The 14,433-nt window shown below is 40.6% G+C and overlaps 1 protein-coding gene across 1 annotated transcript; it reads right to left on the reverse strand.

Annotated features, from left to right (window-relative positions):
* Positions 1 to 3,457: 3,457 nt before the first annotated feature.
* Positions 3,458 to 13,957, reverse strand: LOC143106906 (uncharacterized). Its single transcript, XM_076271386.1, has 3 exons — positions 9,070 to 13,957; positions 5,345 to 8,908; positions 3,458 to 5,161 (listed from the first exon to the last, which is right to left on the reverse strand). The coding sequence occupies exons 1-2, from the start codon at positions 13,955 to 13,957 to the stop codon at positions 8,889 to 8,891; spliced, it is 4,908 nt and encodes a 1,635-aa protein (XP_076127501.1). The 3' UTR covers positions 3,458 to 5,161; positions 5,345 to 8,888.
* Between the last annotated feature and the right edge of the window lie 476 nt (positions 13,958 to 14,433).

Below are 14,433 nucleotides of genomic sequence, written 5' to 3' on the forward strand. Positions count from 1 at the left end.
TTTATCGATCTTTTATTTTTTGATGTGAAACTGGTGACAACATTTTCCATCCAGTTCATTCTAATGCGTGCGTGCGTGCAAGAGCGGGGCGGGGCAGAACGGGGTGGGACGGGCAGGGGTGATTAGGTGGGGGGGGCTGTCTGGCAATACTCAGCCCTGTTTCAGCCCTACAAAATCAGCTATGTTTTGATGTGACACTTGTTGAGTGTGTTGATCGCGGGTGTCTGCTGAGTTCTATATTGTCGCCGTGGCTACTCCGGCCTATTCTGCTTGGCCCCCTCATTGCTGCTTGCAGCTATATTTATTATTATTACACATCTTTCCTCTGCCATTGAAGTCTATGGCAGCCCATAGAACCGTCTGGTGAAAAGTTGTGAAATTTGGCACTGTAATTAGGCAGAGTCCCATGATTAATTTCACCAAGTTTCAAGTCAGCACCATGAGCGCTCTAGCGCCACCAACAGGCCAAAATTGGACATGCGTTCACGCATGTAACTTCTGACCCGTTGGCCCGATTTTAAAAATTGAGGTACCATTGGAATCCTTTGACCAGCCCGAGTTCAACGCACCCTATGACGTCATTTTCCGCCATGATCGATTTTCCGCCATATTGGATTTTATTGAAAGTGAAACTAATTTTTCACAGGTCACAAATTTTGTCTGATCGTCACCAAACTTGACATACATGATCTTCAGACCAAGCCTAACAAAAGTTGTGGTGTTTTGTCTTCGGAACTTAAACCGTTCACCCGTAATATCCAATCGAAATTTGTGGCGAAGCCGCCAAACAGGAAGTGAGCTTATATCTCAGCAACCCATTCATCTATCATAACCAAACTAAGTACATGGACTCAGGACCCAATCAGGGGGACGCTCAAAAAATCTGGTGACCTTTGACCTCTAGGGGGCGCTGTAATTTAGGATCATGCCTTTTGGCCTGTAGCTGCAGTTGTGCTTAGAATTAAAATGCACTAGTGGTGTCTGGTAATACTGTTGGAGTTCCTTAGGCCGACCCAAGCCAACTTGTGATGTCATCATAATCGATTCGGCCGCCATATTGGATTTAATCAAAAACACAAAGAAGTTTTTGCAGGTCACAAATTTCATCTGATCCTCACCAAAATTGGCAGAGACCATCTTTAGACCATGCCTGATGAGTGTATTGCTTTCTGGAACAATTGACTAAAGCATTAGCCCGTAACAGCCAATTGAAATTTATGGCGAAGCCGCCAAACAGGAAGTGAGCTCATATCTCAGCAACGCTTTCATGTATCAAAACCAAACTTAGTACATGCACCTCAGAGCCCATCGGGAGGACGCTCAAGAAATTTGGTGACCTTTGACCTCTAGGGGGCTATGTAATTGACAAAAAAGCATTTTGGCCAGTAGTTGCTGATGTGCATTATTCTGCAATGGAAGTCAATGGCAGCCCATAGAACTGTCTGGTAAAAAGTTATACAATTTGGCACACTGATTGGGGACAGCCCAATAATTACTTTCACCAAGTTTCATGTCGGCTCCTCAAACGCTCTAGCGCCACCAACAGGCCAAAGTTGGACGTGTGTTCACGGACGTAACTTTTGACTCGTTGACCCGATTGTCAAAAATGAGGTATCGTTGGAATCCTTGGACCAAGCCGAGTTCACCGCACACTATGACGTAATTTTCAGCCATGATGGATTTTCCGCCATTTTGGGTTTCATCAAAATCACTTAAAATGTATCAGAGGTCACAATTTTTTATCCGATCGACACCAAACTTCACAGATATCATTTACAGACCATGCCTCATTAATGCATTGCTTTTTGTCTTCGGAACTAAAACCGTTCGCGCCTAACAGCCAATCGAAGTTTGCGGCGAAGCCGCCAAACAGGAACTGACTTCATATCTCAGCAACCCATTCATCTATCATAACCAAACTTAGTACATGGACTCTGGACCCAATTAGGGGGACGCTCAAGAAATCTAGTGACCTTTGACCTCTAGGGGGCGCTGTAATTAAGAAACATGCCTTTTGGCCTGTAGCTGCAGTTGTGCTTAGAATTAAAATGCACTTGTCATGTCTGGTAATACTGTTGGAGTTCCTTAAGCCGACCCATGTCAACTTGTGATGTCATCATAATCGATTCGGCCGCCATATTGGATTTCATCAAAAACACAAAGAAGTTTTTGCAGGTCACAAATTTCATCTGATCCTCACCAAAATTGGCAGAGACCATCTTCAGACCATGCCTGATGAGTGCATTGCTTTCTGGAACAATTGACAGAAGCATTAGCCCGTAACAGCCAATCGAAATTTATGGCGAAGCCGCCAAACAAAAATGATCCTTGGAATCCTTGGACCAAGCCAAGTTCCACGCATCCTATGACGTCAATTTCCGCCATGACGAATTTTCCGCCATATTAGATTTTAGAGAAAGTGTAACAAATTTTTCACAGGTCACAAATTTTGTCCAATCGACACCAAACTTGACACACATGATTTTCAGACCAAGCCTCACAAAAGTTATCCCTTTTTGTTTTCAGATCTAAAACCGTACGCCCGAAACAGCCAAACAAAATTGGCGGCAAAGCTGCCAAACAGAAAGTGAGTTCATATCTCTGCAAGCCTTTCATGTATCAAAACCAAACTGTGTATATGCACTCAGGACCCAATTAGGAGAAGGCTCAAGAATTCAAGGTGACCTTTGACTTTAGGGGGCGCTGCAATTAGCAAAAATATATTTTGGCATGTAACTGTTGACATATGTAGAATTAAAGCTTATAAATGGTGTCTTTTAATACTGTGGTAGTTCCTCAGGCCAGTACATGCCAACTTGTGATGTAAATATAATCAATCACCACATTGGATTCCATCAAAAATGCAAAAATGTTTTCAAAAGGTTACAAATTTTGCCCGATCTTCAGCCGTGGCATACTGGTTAGCGCTTCGGACTTGTAACCAGAGGGTTGCCGGTTCGAACCCCGACCAGTAGGAACGGCTGAAGTACCCTTGAGAAAGGCAAATACCCCTCACTGCTCCCAGAGCGCCGCTGTAGCAGGCAGCTCACTGTGTCGGAATTAGTGTGTGCTTCACCTTACTGTGCGTTCACTGTGTGCTGTGTGTGTTTCACTAATTCACGGATTGAGATAAATGCAGAGACCAAATTTCCCTCACAGGATCAAAAGAGTATATATACTTATACTTTTACTTATACTTAAAACTTGGCTCATGGAAGTGAGGTCATATTTCTGCAACTTTTTCATTTATCAAAACCAATCTTAGTACATGGACTTCATACCCCATTATGAGGATGCTCAAGAAATTACCTTTGACCTCTAGGGGGTGCTGCAGTTAGCATAAATGCATTAACTGTTGTAAAAATGTAGTAACTGTTGATTTGTCTGGAATTATATTAGTGCTGTCTGTTGGAGTTTTTAAGGCTGATACTGTACATGCCAACTTGAGACGTCAATGTAATTGATCAGACAGCCATTTTGGTTTTAATCAGAAACACAAAATCATTTTCACAGATTCAATCATTTCCACAAATGTTGTCTGTTCTTGATTACATCTGGCACAGATCATTTGCAGCCCCAGCCGTAGAATAACATTGATTAGCATTTCCCTGCCAAAGCCAATCAGCAAAGCCGCCAAACAATCTGTGCATACAAAAATACGCTATATAAATAAAAGTGACTTGACTTGACAAACAAGAGGTGAGCTGATATCTCTGCAATTCCATGTATCAATACCAAACTTACTATGTGGACTCAGGATCCGATTTTGAGAACAAGACATTTGGTGACCTTATACCTGTAGGGTGCACTGTACTTAACAAAACTGCATTTTGGCTTTTAAGTGTTGAAGTGTTTGGATTTAAGACTTACTGGCTGTGTGTTCATATTGAAAAAGGTCCTTTGGCTGACATGTGCCAACTTTTGATGTCAAAATAATTTTGTTTGATAACAGTTTATGTATACGGATGTAAAACTTGACATGTTTAAGTTTATTTATTTCAAAAAGTCACTTAGTAATCAGTCTTTCAAGAATAAGGCAAAACACATTTGTACTTAATTAATCACACTTTGATTAGCATAGCCATTGTTATTTAATTCAATCTTTCACATTTAGATAAGTAAATCTCTGAGTGTGTTTAGATGGTTACCTTTCAGGTTATTTATGGACTGAAAGTCATTACTGCAGTCATTGATAATCTGCTACAACTCTGTGGTAGACTAAAACAATCTTTAAACATGTGTCATTTTCCTTATGTCATTCTCATAATACCTTTTCTATTCTATTGCATAATACATAAACATGTTAACATATTTTCAGAATTATACTGGTTTGTTATCAAAACATTATTGACAATGAGTGTCACAATTGAAGAATTAGAAGTTACATGATATTATGCAAACAAATACCCTGAAAACTAACCTGCTGGATGTATGACATTTCTTCTCAATTATTGTGTCAAATGTAATGTAAGGAATAGAAAGTTCCACACAAAACAATGAAACAAAAAGCAAACATGCCAAAAATTGAAAAAAAAAAAAAAAGACTGACAAAAGGCAAAAACATATATACTTGACATCCCAAGGGCAAAACATGAAGTTGTTAAAGCCCCGATTACTGATATTTGCCTTGTACTACTAAATGGTCCTTTAATAATCTATAGCACAAAGTCAATCTTCTTAACTGGGCTTGTCAGCCCTTAGTAAGTACTGTAGATGGCCACATCTACAGCTCATTGCCCTTTGAAATGCTGTCCTGTAGTGCTGTTGTAGATTGCCAAGATCAGCTATGAGCCTCAGCAGGTCCCAAGACTGGTGAGGGTCCGTGAACCTCAACAGGCTCTCTGACTGTTACAGGTAACTACTGTTGGTTGCAAGACTGGTGGAGGTCCATGAACCTCAACAGGCACTCTGACAAGAAAAAGTCCCTCTGCACCATCACAACCACCAATGGAAAAGGAGGATGAGTCTCAGCAGGCTCTCCATCTGGTACAGGTGGTTCGATAGGCTGTGTGGCTTATGAATGTCCATGAGCCTCAGCAGTCCTCACCATTGGTGTGTCCCATGAAACAGACGCATGGACTGTGCATACCTGTGGCAGTGGCCACACCACAGCTCTGAAGCATCTCAGCAGGTATAATCTTTGAAACTGGGCAAACATTATCTGTAAGGTCATTTTAGAGCAGATGTACATTTACAATAAAAGTATACATTATTTTGTTCTACAGGTTTAAGAAAGCAAAATGTCTATTCATTAACAGTGTATAAAATGTAGGCTACATCCTACTAAAATATGCATAAACATTTAGATTGCATCTTTTGGAGAAAGAAAAGCACAGATACTCACATAACTTGATAAGATCTTGATAGGCTGTGTTGCTGGTGGATGTCTGTGATTCTGGTGATTCTGTGATTGGTGCAGGTCACTCGGAAGGCTGCATGGCTGGAAGATGTGACCGATGCTGTTTATTGGGAAGGCTACGTTGCTGGTGGATGTCCGTGATCCAAAGCAAGACTGGTGCAGGTCACTCGGAAGGCTGCGTTGCTGGTGGATGTCCGTGATCCAAAGCAAGACTGGTGCAGGTCACTCGGAAGGCTGCGTTGCTGGTGGATGTCCGTGATCCGCAGCAAGACTGGTGCAGGTCACTCGGAAGGCTGCGTAGTTGGCGGATGTCCATGATCCTCAACAGGACTGGTGCAGGTCTCTCGGAAGGCTGCTTTGCTGGCGGATGTCCATGGTCTGCAGCAGGACTGGTGCAGGTCACTCAGAAGGCTGTGAGGCTGGCGGATGTATGTGATCCTCAACAGACCCTGTGTCTGGTGCAGGTCACTCTGAAGGCTGCGTTGTTGGTGGATGTTCGTGATCTGCAGCAGGACTGGTGTAAGTCACTCGGAAGGCTGCCTTGCTGGAGGATATCCGTGATCCTCAGCATGCCCTGTGTCTGGTGCAGGTCACTCGAAAGGCTATGTTGCTGGGCCTTGGCCAACATTTTCTGTATGGTCATTTGACGGCAGATGTATATTTACAATAAAAGTCTACATGCTATTGTTACACAGGTAAATAAACCAACATGTCTTTTTCTTAAAGTTTAAATCCTGTCAAAAGTGCATGAATCAGAATTAGGATGCCTGTCTTTGAAAAAATGTACAGTTATATAAATAATATAATGGATACTCACATAATGTCAATATGTCAGGAGAGCATGACAGCATTTCCAACTCCAAACCTCTGTAGTGGTTGGTTCAGTTTTGTCTTACAAAGTAAGACTTCTTGCACTCCATATTCAGTCCATTGTTTTGTGGTGGTTAATTGTACAGATCCAGCAGTGAAATTTAGCAATGTGTTAGTGAACAGATTCCATATGCCATTATGAAATGAAATTCATAGAGCATAAGTAACTTTTCTGATATAATATCAATAACTCTTTTTCCTTCTTTGTAGTTATCCATTCCAAAACATACTTCACAATAATTGCTCATAACAAAACAAAACAAAATAAAAATAGTTCATTCAATGTATCAACAACAAAGTAACATGTTACACACCATCTAAATTACAGTCCTTGGTGTGATAAAAAAAAAATACTTATAGTACAGTCGCAGCTAAAACAAATCAGTCCCACACAAAAGAACAAAACACAAAAGGACAGCCTAATACAAAATCAGGCCCGAATGAAAAACAAACAACACATCACACAGGCAGAAAAAATAAAACTTAAACCATTAAATATGTCTTATTTCAAGTAGTTGTACAGGACTAATGGCTGAAAATTGTCCTGGGTTGATTAAGTAGCCAACTGAATTGTCCTCACCCAATCTAAAACTTAGAAACAAAAACAAACTTTCTTCTCTGAATTATTCATGTCAAAACATAGCATTTTTACATAAACAAAATAATTATCTAAAGTCTGTCAATATATTCTAACACATTTGTAAATGAAATTATCAACTCATGCATATTTTAACTACTTTAACAATGCAATTTAGTTCGATGTGTATTAGATCAAGACGGCATACCAAGTGGACAGTGCTGAATATGTGAATGACTGCTAACATGTATTTTCTTCACTCAGACAAAAATGGTAAGGTGTTTTCCTTCTACTATGTAAAGGGACCTTGGATTTGAGAAAGGCGCTATATTAAATAAACATATTATTATTATTATTCAGTTTAATTGGTATGAAAGATACACAGTGCTAAGATGCCACTTGTCAGTCTCGTAGACATAGAAATCACTGCTAAAAATGGCTGTATAGTCCGACACAGGAATAATGGCTGTTGCTGCTGTTTTTTTTTAATCCAAATGGTATTCTTCTGAATGTGTCCTGAATTTCCCCCTTTACACATCACCTGTCTCCAGCAAGTGTGTTTACTCACATGCTTGTCTCAGCAGACTGCATTGTTGTCCATGGCTTTCATGTCCTTGAACTGCCCTGGTGCTGGTGGCAACTCCACCAAACAGAATGTCCTTGGAGATTTGGCCCTTTTCCAAGAAATAGTGGTGTTGCAGCGAGATGAGGCTGGGCCTCTGACCTGTGTCAGCTTAAAGGGAACAGAACTGATCCCACAGTAAATGACAAGAGTTTGTCTGTAATCAGCACTATCTCAAGTGATCTTCATGGTATCATGATTTTACTGTACCAAAGCATTTGTCAGTATGACACCAATAAGGGTGAAGCAGGAACACTTTTTGTGTCACACAACTGTATGTGTTGAAAACTGTAGCTTAGCTGCAAATTGGTAGTGATTTGGACACCTTCGATGTGCATGATAAACAGCAATGGCATGACTGTCCACTTGGTATAATTCTATAGTTCATCAAAATGTTGAACAAAAAAAGTTCCCTGTATGGGGGCCATTTTCCAAAAGAAGTTGCACTTAAGATCTGTTTTCTTTGTTTGTTTTCACCATTCTTACATAATCTTGAGACAATTCATTCATACATAATTTATTCTTTCACTTCATTGAAGATTTAAGGTATTGTTGTCATTTAACTCAGTGTTGCAATAATAATACCAGTCTTCAACTGACTGTAACATCTGTCTAAAATAATATGGTTAATTTTATTTTACTGTTATCAATTTTTTGTATGCTAAAATTGAACAGCTGTGTTTGCTGTTATTGACTGTTATCGTCTTAACTGTAATTCACTGATAATGTTAAGGTTTTACGATAACGGTAAAGATAAAATACAGTGCTATGTTTGTCCATTCATTAAAACTTTAATTTGGATTCTTTTTAGCATTTAAAGCATTACAAATAACTTGGTGTAATGGTGGTGTAATGCAACCAAAATGAAATAATTCAACAAACATTAACAAGACATAGTCTAAAATCCTTTAGACAATTAAGGAATGATCTGCTGATCTTGCCTAGATAATAAATCAACTGTATAGCTTCCTGATATTTACATATTCATCTGTATATCTTTACCGTTATTTGCAACTTCTTTTGGAAAATGGCCCCCATACCCCTCCCATCCCTTGCAAGGACCGTCCAGTGTTATGCTTTCTCCTTGCCACCACCCACCCACCCAAACCCCACTTAGCGGACGGAATATGAAGTGAACTCAGAATGACGTCATGTGTAACATAGCCAGAATATAAATGCCTACCTATTCAAAGACAAATATCATTAATCACAGAAAACATTACAACAGTGAGATCAGTATCGCTTCATGAAAACTGTAGTATGTCTGCACAACTTCAACAACAACATCTTCTGTGCCTTTAACGTAAACATGATCTATTAATGTACCTTTTTCAGTTGTAGCTGCTTGCACATGTTGAGTGTACCCATGCCGTTCCAGTAACTTGAGAATTGTAGACGATACAAAGATGTCCTCATTGAAGTCTCCCATGATGAGTTTCCTCCCTGGATGCTTCTCAAGTTCAAAGATGACCTGTAATAACTGCTCTCGAAACATGTCAATCTTATAAGAGCTGGGCCTGTACAACACAGCAGCAGTCAAATTTGCATGAGGTATTTCAAAATACAGACATTCCAAATTGCATCTTTCTGGAATTGACACCTGCATGTCAATGTTTTCTGAACAATACAGACCAACTCCACCTCTTTGTTGTTGTTTCAGCGCTGCAAAGGCTGGCTCGGATTCATCGTAACAGTTTCCTCTCGGATTGTGTTTGAAGACGTATCCTGGAAGTTGTGGCTCTTCTTCAGTGTCTACATTGAGCCACGTCTCTGTTAAGCAAATACAATCAGCGTTCATGAGGGCTTTGTGGGATTGAACATCCTGAATGTGAGCATTCAAACTCTGTACATTGTGAAGTGCTACTGTGCACACAGGGTTCATGTTGGATGAAACAGACATTCCAAAGTTAAACTCAGGCAAGCTTTTCATAGCCGAATCTACTTTGTTATCACAAAATATGGCAGATTCTTTGAAGTCCTCAATTATCAGCCCACCGAGAGTTCTCACGCGACTCAACGCAACGTATGCTTGCCCTGGAGCAAAGATCTTCTTGAGTGATACAACAGCCCTTTCAACAGTAAGCCCTTGACATTTATGTACAGTTACTGACCAGGCCAGGCTAATCGGCAGTTGCCTTCGTACTCCACCATTATTAGCCACTTGTTCCTCTTGCACTTCCACTATCGTGGAACGTTCAGAAACCCTTTTTGCTTTTGACCTCTGGATCTTTCCTACATTAGGGTCTTCAAACTCCACATGGATAGCTGCAGGCATGTCATCGTCTTGTTGACTTTGAATAATTTCCACGACAGTGCCACATGCTCCGTTGACAAGGCCATCAGACACATCTATGTTTTTCTTCAACATGACCCTTGCTCCAACACCCAACGAAACACATTTAGGCAAGCAAGAGTTGAAAACTTTTGTGTGAAAGCCAACTTTCCGTTCCATTCTTCCAGTTTTGGGATTTCGGACAAAGTCTTGAGCACGTATGCTGATTGCGTCTGGGCAGGTCTCTTGCAGCCTCCTCACATTATATTCATCAACCTCTGCATTTGTAGCATACACATGAATGTCTGTAGATTCCTCACCAGTTTCACGCTGCCTCAGTGTGAGAACATCACAGTCGGTGAGAGGTTCGTTCTTTTTACGGACTCTGAGACGATTAAGCATTTCCGCAAATGCTGCATTTTCTTGTCTAACAACTTTAGTCAGTTCTGCAACCTCAAAGTTGTTGTCCCACAGGTTGGCTCCTTTGTTTTCAGCAAAAAGAGGTGTGCCTTTCACAGGCTTGAGTTGGAAAAAATCACCCACACAAATCAGGGAAACTTTTGCAAACAAGGAATAATCACCAGTCTGCTTGATTTGACGCAGTCTACCATGAATGTAAGCGAAAAGACGGTGGTCGACCATGGACACTTCATCAATGATCAGAATTTGCAAGCCGCCCATTTTGGTTCGCAAAGAATTGACTTTCTCATCACCTATTGGTTGATATGGCAGTTTGACATTTGCACCAATGGAGAATGTATTGTGAATTGTTGCAGCACCAATGTTATATGCAGCCACTCCTGTAGGTGCTGTTAGAAGCACAGTGAGATCCTCAGGATTTTCAGCAATCTGTGACAACAGCCTGGTAGATTCGTAATGTATCGCTTTGATTAAATGACTTTTCCCCGTTCCTGCTCCACCAGTAATGAATAATCGCAACGGTTCAGGATTTTGTCCAAACAGTTTCTGCAAACACCACTTACGAACAGCATAGAATATGGCAGACTGTTCTTCATTTAATGATCGTAATAAATGCAATGCATCTTGTCTGGGCATTGACACATGATTTGTTTCCAAAGTGCATGTAGTCTGTGGGTTTGCTGTCAGGTCAGGAATGAGTTTGTCATCATCATCACCTTCATCATCTACAACTTTTTCTTTCATCAGATCCAAACAACGAAGACGCTCCCTTTCTGTTTCAGGACATATCTGAGCCCAGGCATCTTCTAAATCAATGTTTTCTTCCAGCAACTGTTTAGCTCTGTCAATCTCATCACTTTCTTTTTCAAATAAAGCTTTGTTGGTATCCACAATCGACTGCACTCTTTGAACATCAACACCACATTTCACTGCACCATTTTTATAGAAATGTTCATATGTATCAAACTGGGGCGGTTTGAGGTGATAGTCTTCATAGTAAGGCAGAAACAGTTGCAGCAACGAATGGAAGTACTTTTCAGGGTTTTTTGTGGGAGAAAATCTGGGATACCTGACAACAGCAGGTTCAGTTCGGGTCCTTCGTTTCACAAAGCCGCAGTTGTTGTTGAGCTGTATTATGTCATGTGAATCTCTTTCAGTCGGAACCTGTGACTTTGATAGAGCTCTGTATTCAGAACAAAAACTGGCCAGACATAAATCATCAAATTGTGCATTCTGGGGTCTGCTCTTATACCTCTCGATCACATTGGTCATCCAAATGCTGCTTTCGTCATTACACTGTTGGAATTGGGCTTTACTTTGGAGTACATGCAATGGTAAACTCATCCTAACAGGATTATCACCAACAGGAATGAACTGTACGTCACGAGAGCTTTCTTTCAAGTGCATGTGTGTTAATCGATACACTGCCTCTTGGGCTGAAACTTCTCTGTTGTGTAGGTATACACTTCCAAGCTGTTTGAATGCTGCTTTTGCATCAAGGTTGCCATTCATTGACTCGTCTTGGGCACGTTGTAAGAGCAAACCCATTTCTTGTTCTGCTTTTGTGATGTACGACAGTATGTAGACCACAACTGAAAAGGCATCTGTGACATACTGGATATCCATATTGCCTTGCCAAGCACGGAGTAAGTCTTTGTTGTACTGGTTCACCCAAATGTCTCCAGGATTTCGTTTCAGGACAATGCTTTTCTTTTTGGAACATATGTTGTACGCCTTTTCAAACAAACCTTGATCTATCCCAAGAGACTCAAAAAATGCATCGGCTGTATCAAAATTCATGTCAGGCATGGTCAACGCAGTTTTAACATTCTTTATTATTGCACTCGCACTTGTATTGTCATCATTGCCATTCAAGTCCTCACAGTTACCGCCTCTTGTGATGAAAGTACAGCTTGATGGTGGCCGTGGGAAATTGAACCTGCACACTGTGTTTTTCTTGCGGCAAGTCTTAGAGTGTCTTGTGCTGTGCCTCTGTACGCTGCTCACAACGTTGTAGAGCTCTACATCTGTTTCTGGTGGCATTTCACAGGTGATGTATGTATCTATGAACTGTGCCACTTCATCATCACTCTCTTTGTCAATCTTGGGAGCATTTTCAACCCAAAAAAGACAGTGGACATGAGGAGAACCACGCTGTTGAAATTCAACACGATAAAAGTAGTCCTTTATTTTCCCTATGGGTTCTGCTGGCGACATGATTACATCACGGAGAAAGCAATGCCATCGGTGATCAAACATTCTTGCCGCTGTCACAGGGTTTCGACGTATGAGTCCACATTTGCCAGACCAGTCAAGATCATCAACAGACGTTTGTTTACCTTCTATTCGTAGAATAGAGTTTAGCATTTCAGGCCATCTCAAATCTGCAGAGCTAAAAGATGCAAAGAAAGTGGGTATGGAGAGTTGTCTTATCATGGCAAATAAATCTTTCTGAACTGACATCCAGTATGGAGGTGTGCCACGAATTCCTCGTAAGAACTTGTATCCTTCGTCATTGCGCAATAGTTTACTCAACGAGTCTGAGTTCAACAACATGTTGGGTGATGCGTCTTTCAGAGAGGAGTTACCGCCACCTTTGCGTAATGCCACTGATACACCAGATACAACTTGATGCACCTCTGATATGTATTGTGCGTAAAAAATGAAGTCTGTGTTCTGTGCAAAACGTCCATCTGCATTCAGAATGCGTGTATTCAGGTAACGTGACAGAGTTATTTTGGACTCTCTTTCATCATGGAACGTAGGTCCACCAGATGGATACAAGACAGGGAAACATTTTGCCTCATTGGTTTTATCGGACAGCAACCTCACTGGACTGTTACCTTCGCCTGGTGCCACATTAAGTATATCCTGAAAATTCTGATCAATGATCTCTGAACCCAGATCGACAGGTTGTAATGATGTATCTGACAAAAGCCCATTCTGGTCTTTGATATAAGTCACATCTTCCTCTGCTTGCTCTTCAGGAACATTGTCATCATCACTGTTAGCAGGTGTTTCCTGTTTGGTACTTTCCTCATGCTGGTCAGTGCCATTCAGAGAGTTTACCCATTCATCATTCATAGTCACATCACCATACCATTTATTGTTTGCCATCAAATACCTCAGTGCATTTCTGACACGATCAGTGTGGACATACATGTACTCATAATGACCTTTATATGTCAACTTGCGTTTCAGTTTCACTCTTATCATCTTGTCATCACATTCATTTCTTGGGAGTATATTTGTCACATTTGCGTTATTAACAGGAACAGAGACGCAAGGACCATGGCAAGCTCTCTGACGGCCTCGAGGCAAACACAACAGCTTCATGAAGGGAATGTGACGTGCAATGAGATGTTGTTCCAAAGAGTTCAGACATTTAAGTTCCGCTGGAATATCATCCAAATGCATGTTGTTGGTGACACTCTCTTCGGGAAGTTTTCCTCCAAGTATTTTACGATGACATGTATGGCAGATCCATAATTTGCTTGATGGACTATCAGACAAATGACATTTCTTTTCACATTCACCATCACACACATGTAAATATTGCAATGTTATGCATCTATTAGCCAATGCAGCCACTTCTGCTCCTTTGCTTTCATAGCAATGTCTTTTACACTCAACCACCTGCTTCCTGAAGAGTAAACGATGACAGACTGAGCATACATATTCAGGACCACGGCTGACCTCCTGATGAAAGTGATCAATAGCTAGATCAATGTCTTCCTGCTTCTTCTGCCATGTTGAATAACTCTCACGACTTCTTTTGATTTTATTTACACGGATGTTTTCATTTTCTTGGTACTTCCTCTTGTTGCGCTCATTCATTTTGTTCTGGAATCCAATGTTTTTCTTATATTTCATATGACTGTAATCACGTACAAGAATCTGAAAGTTCCTGTTTGTTTTGTATTTGGTTTTAGAGTAATCACGGACAGCATTCTGATGCTTCTGGTTTCTCTTGTATTTGTCCTTGGAATACTCTCGCACAACATTCTGATGTTTCTGGTTTCTCTTGTATTTGTCCTTAGAATAAGCACGGACAGCATTCTGATATTTCTGGTTACTCCTGTATTTGTCTTTGGAATACTTTCGTACCTTTGCTTGAAAATTTGTATTTTCCTTATATCTCTTTTGAAAATAGGCACTTCGTAATGCCTGAAATTTTGGATTGATTTTATATTTTCTTTGAAAACGCTGAACCACGAATTTCCTAAAATCTGGATTTGTTCTGTATTTCTTCAGAAAATAGTCACGAGAGCACTGACGCTTAGTCTGTTTGGCAAGCTCATCTTTATGGTACT

The sequence above is a fragment of the Alosa pseudoharengus genome, unplaced genomic scaffold, assembly GCF_046254945.1.
Source record: "Alosa pseudoharengus isolate Yale_2024_CS ecotype anadromous, Long Island Sound unplaced genomic scaffold, YU_APseudo_1.1 YU_APseudo_1.1_scf_6, whole genome shotgun sequence".
NCBI classification, from domain to species: Eukaryota; Metazoa; Chordata; class Actinopteri; order Clupeiformes; family Clupeidae; genus Alosa; species Alosa pseudoharengus.

What these genes read in the sequence shown, in the direction of transcription:
- LOC143106906 (XM_076271386.1), bottom strand. Translation starts at nt 13,957, where the DNA reads ATGAATGAGCGCAACAAGAGGAAGTACCAAGAAAATGAAAACATCCGT. An exon ending in GCTGAAACAACAACAAAGAG is followed by an intron (nt 8,909 to 9,069) that starts GTGGAGTTGGTC and finishes TTTCGAGAGCAG; the next exon opens with TTATTACAGGTCATCTTTGA.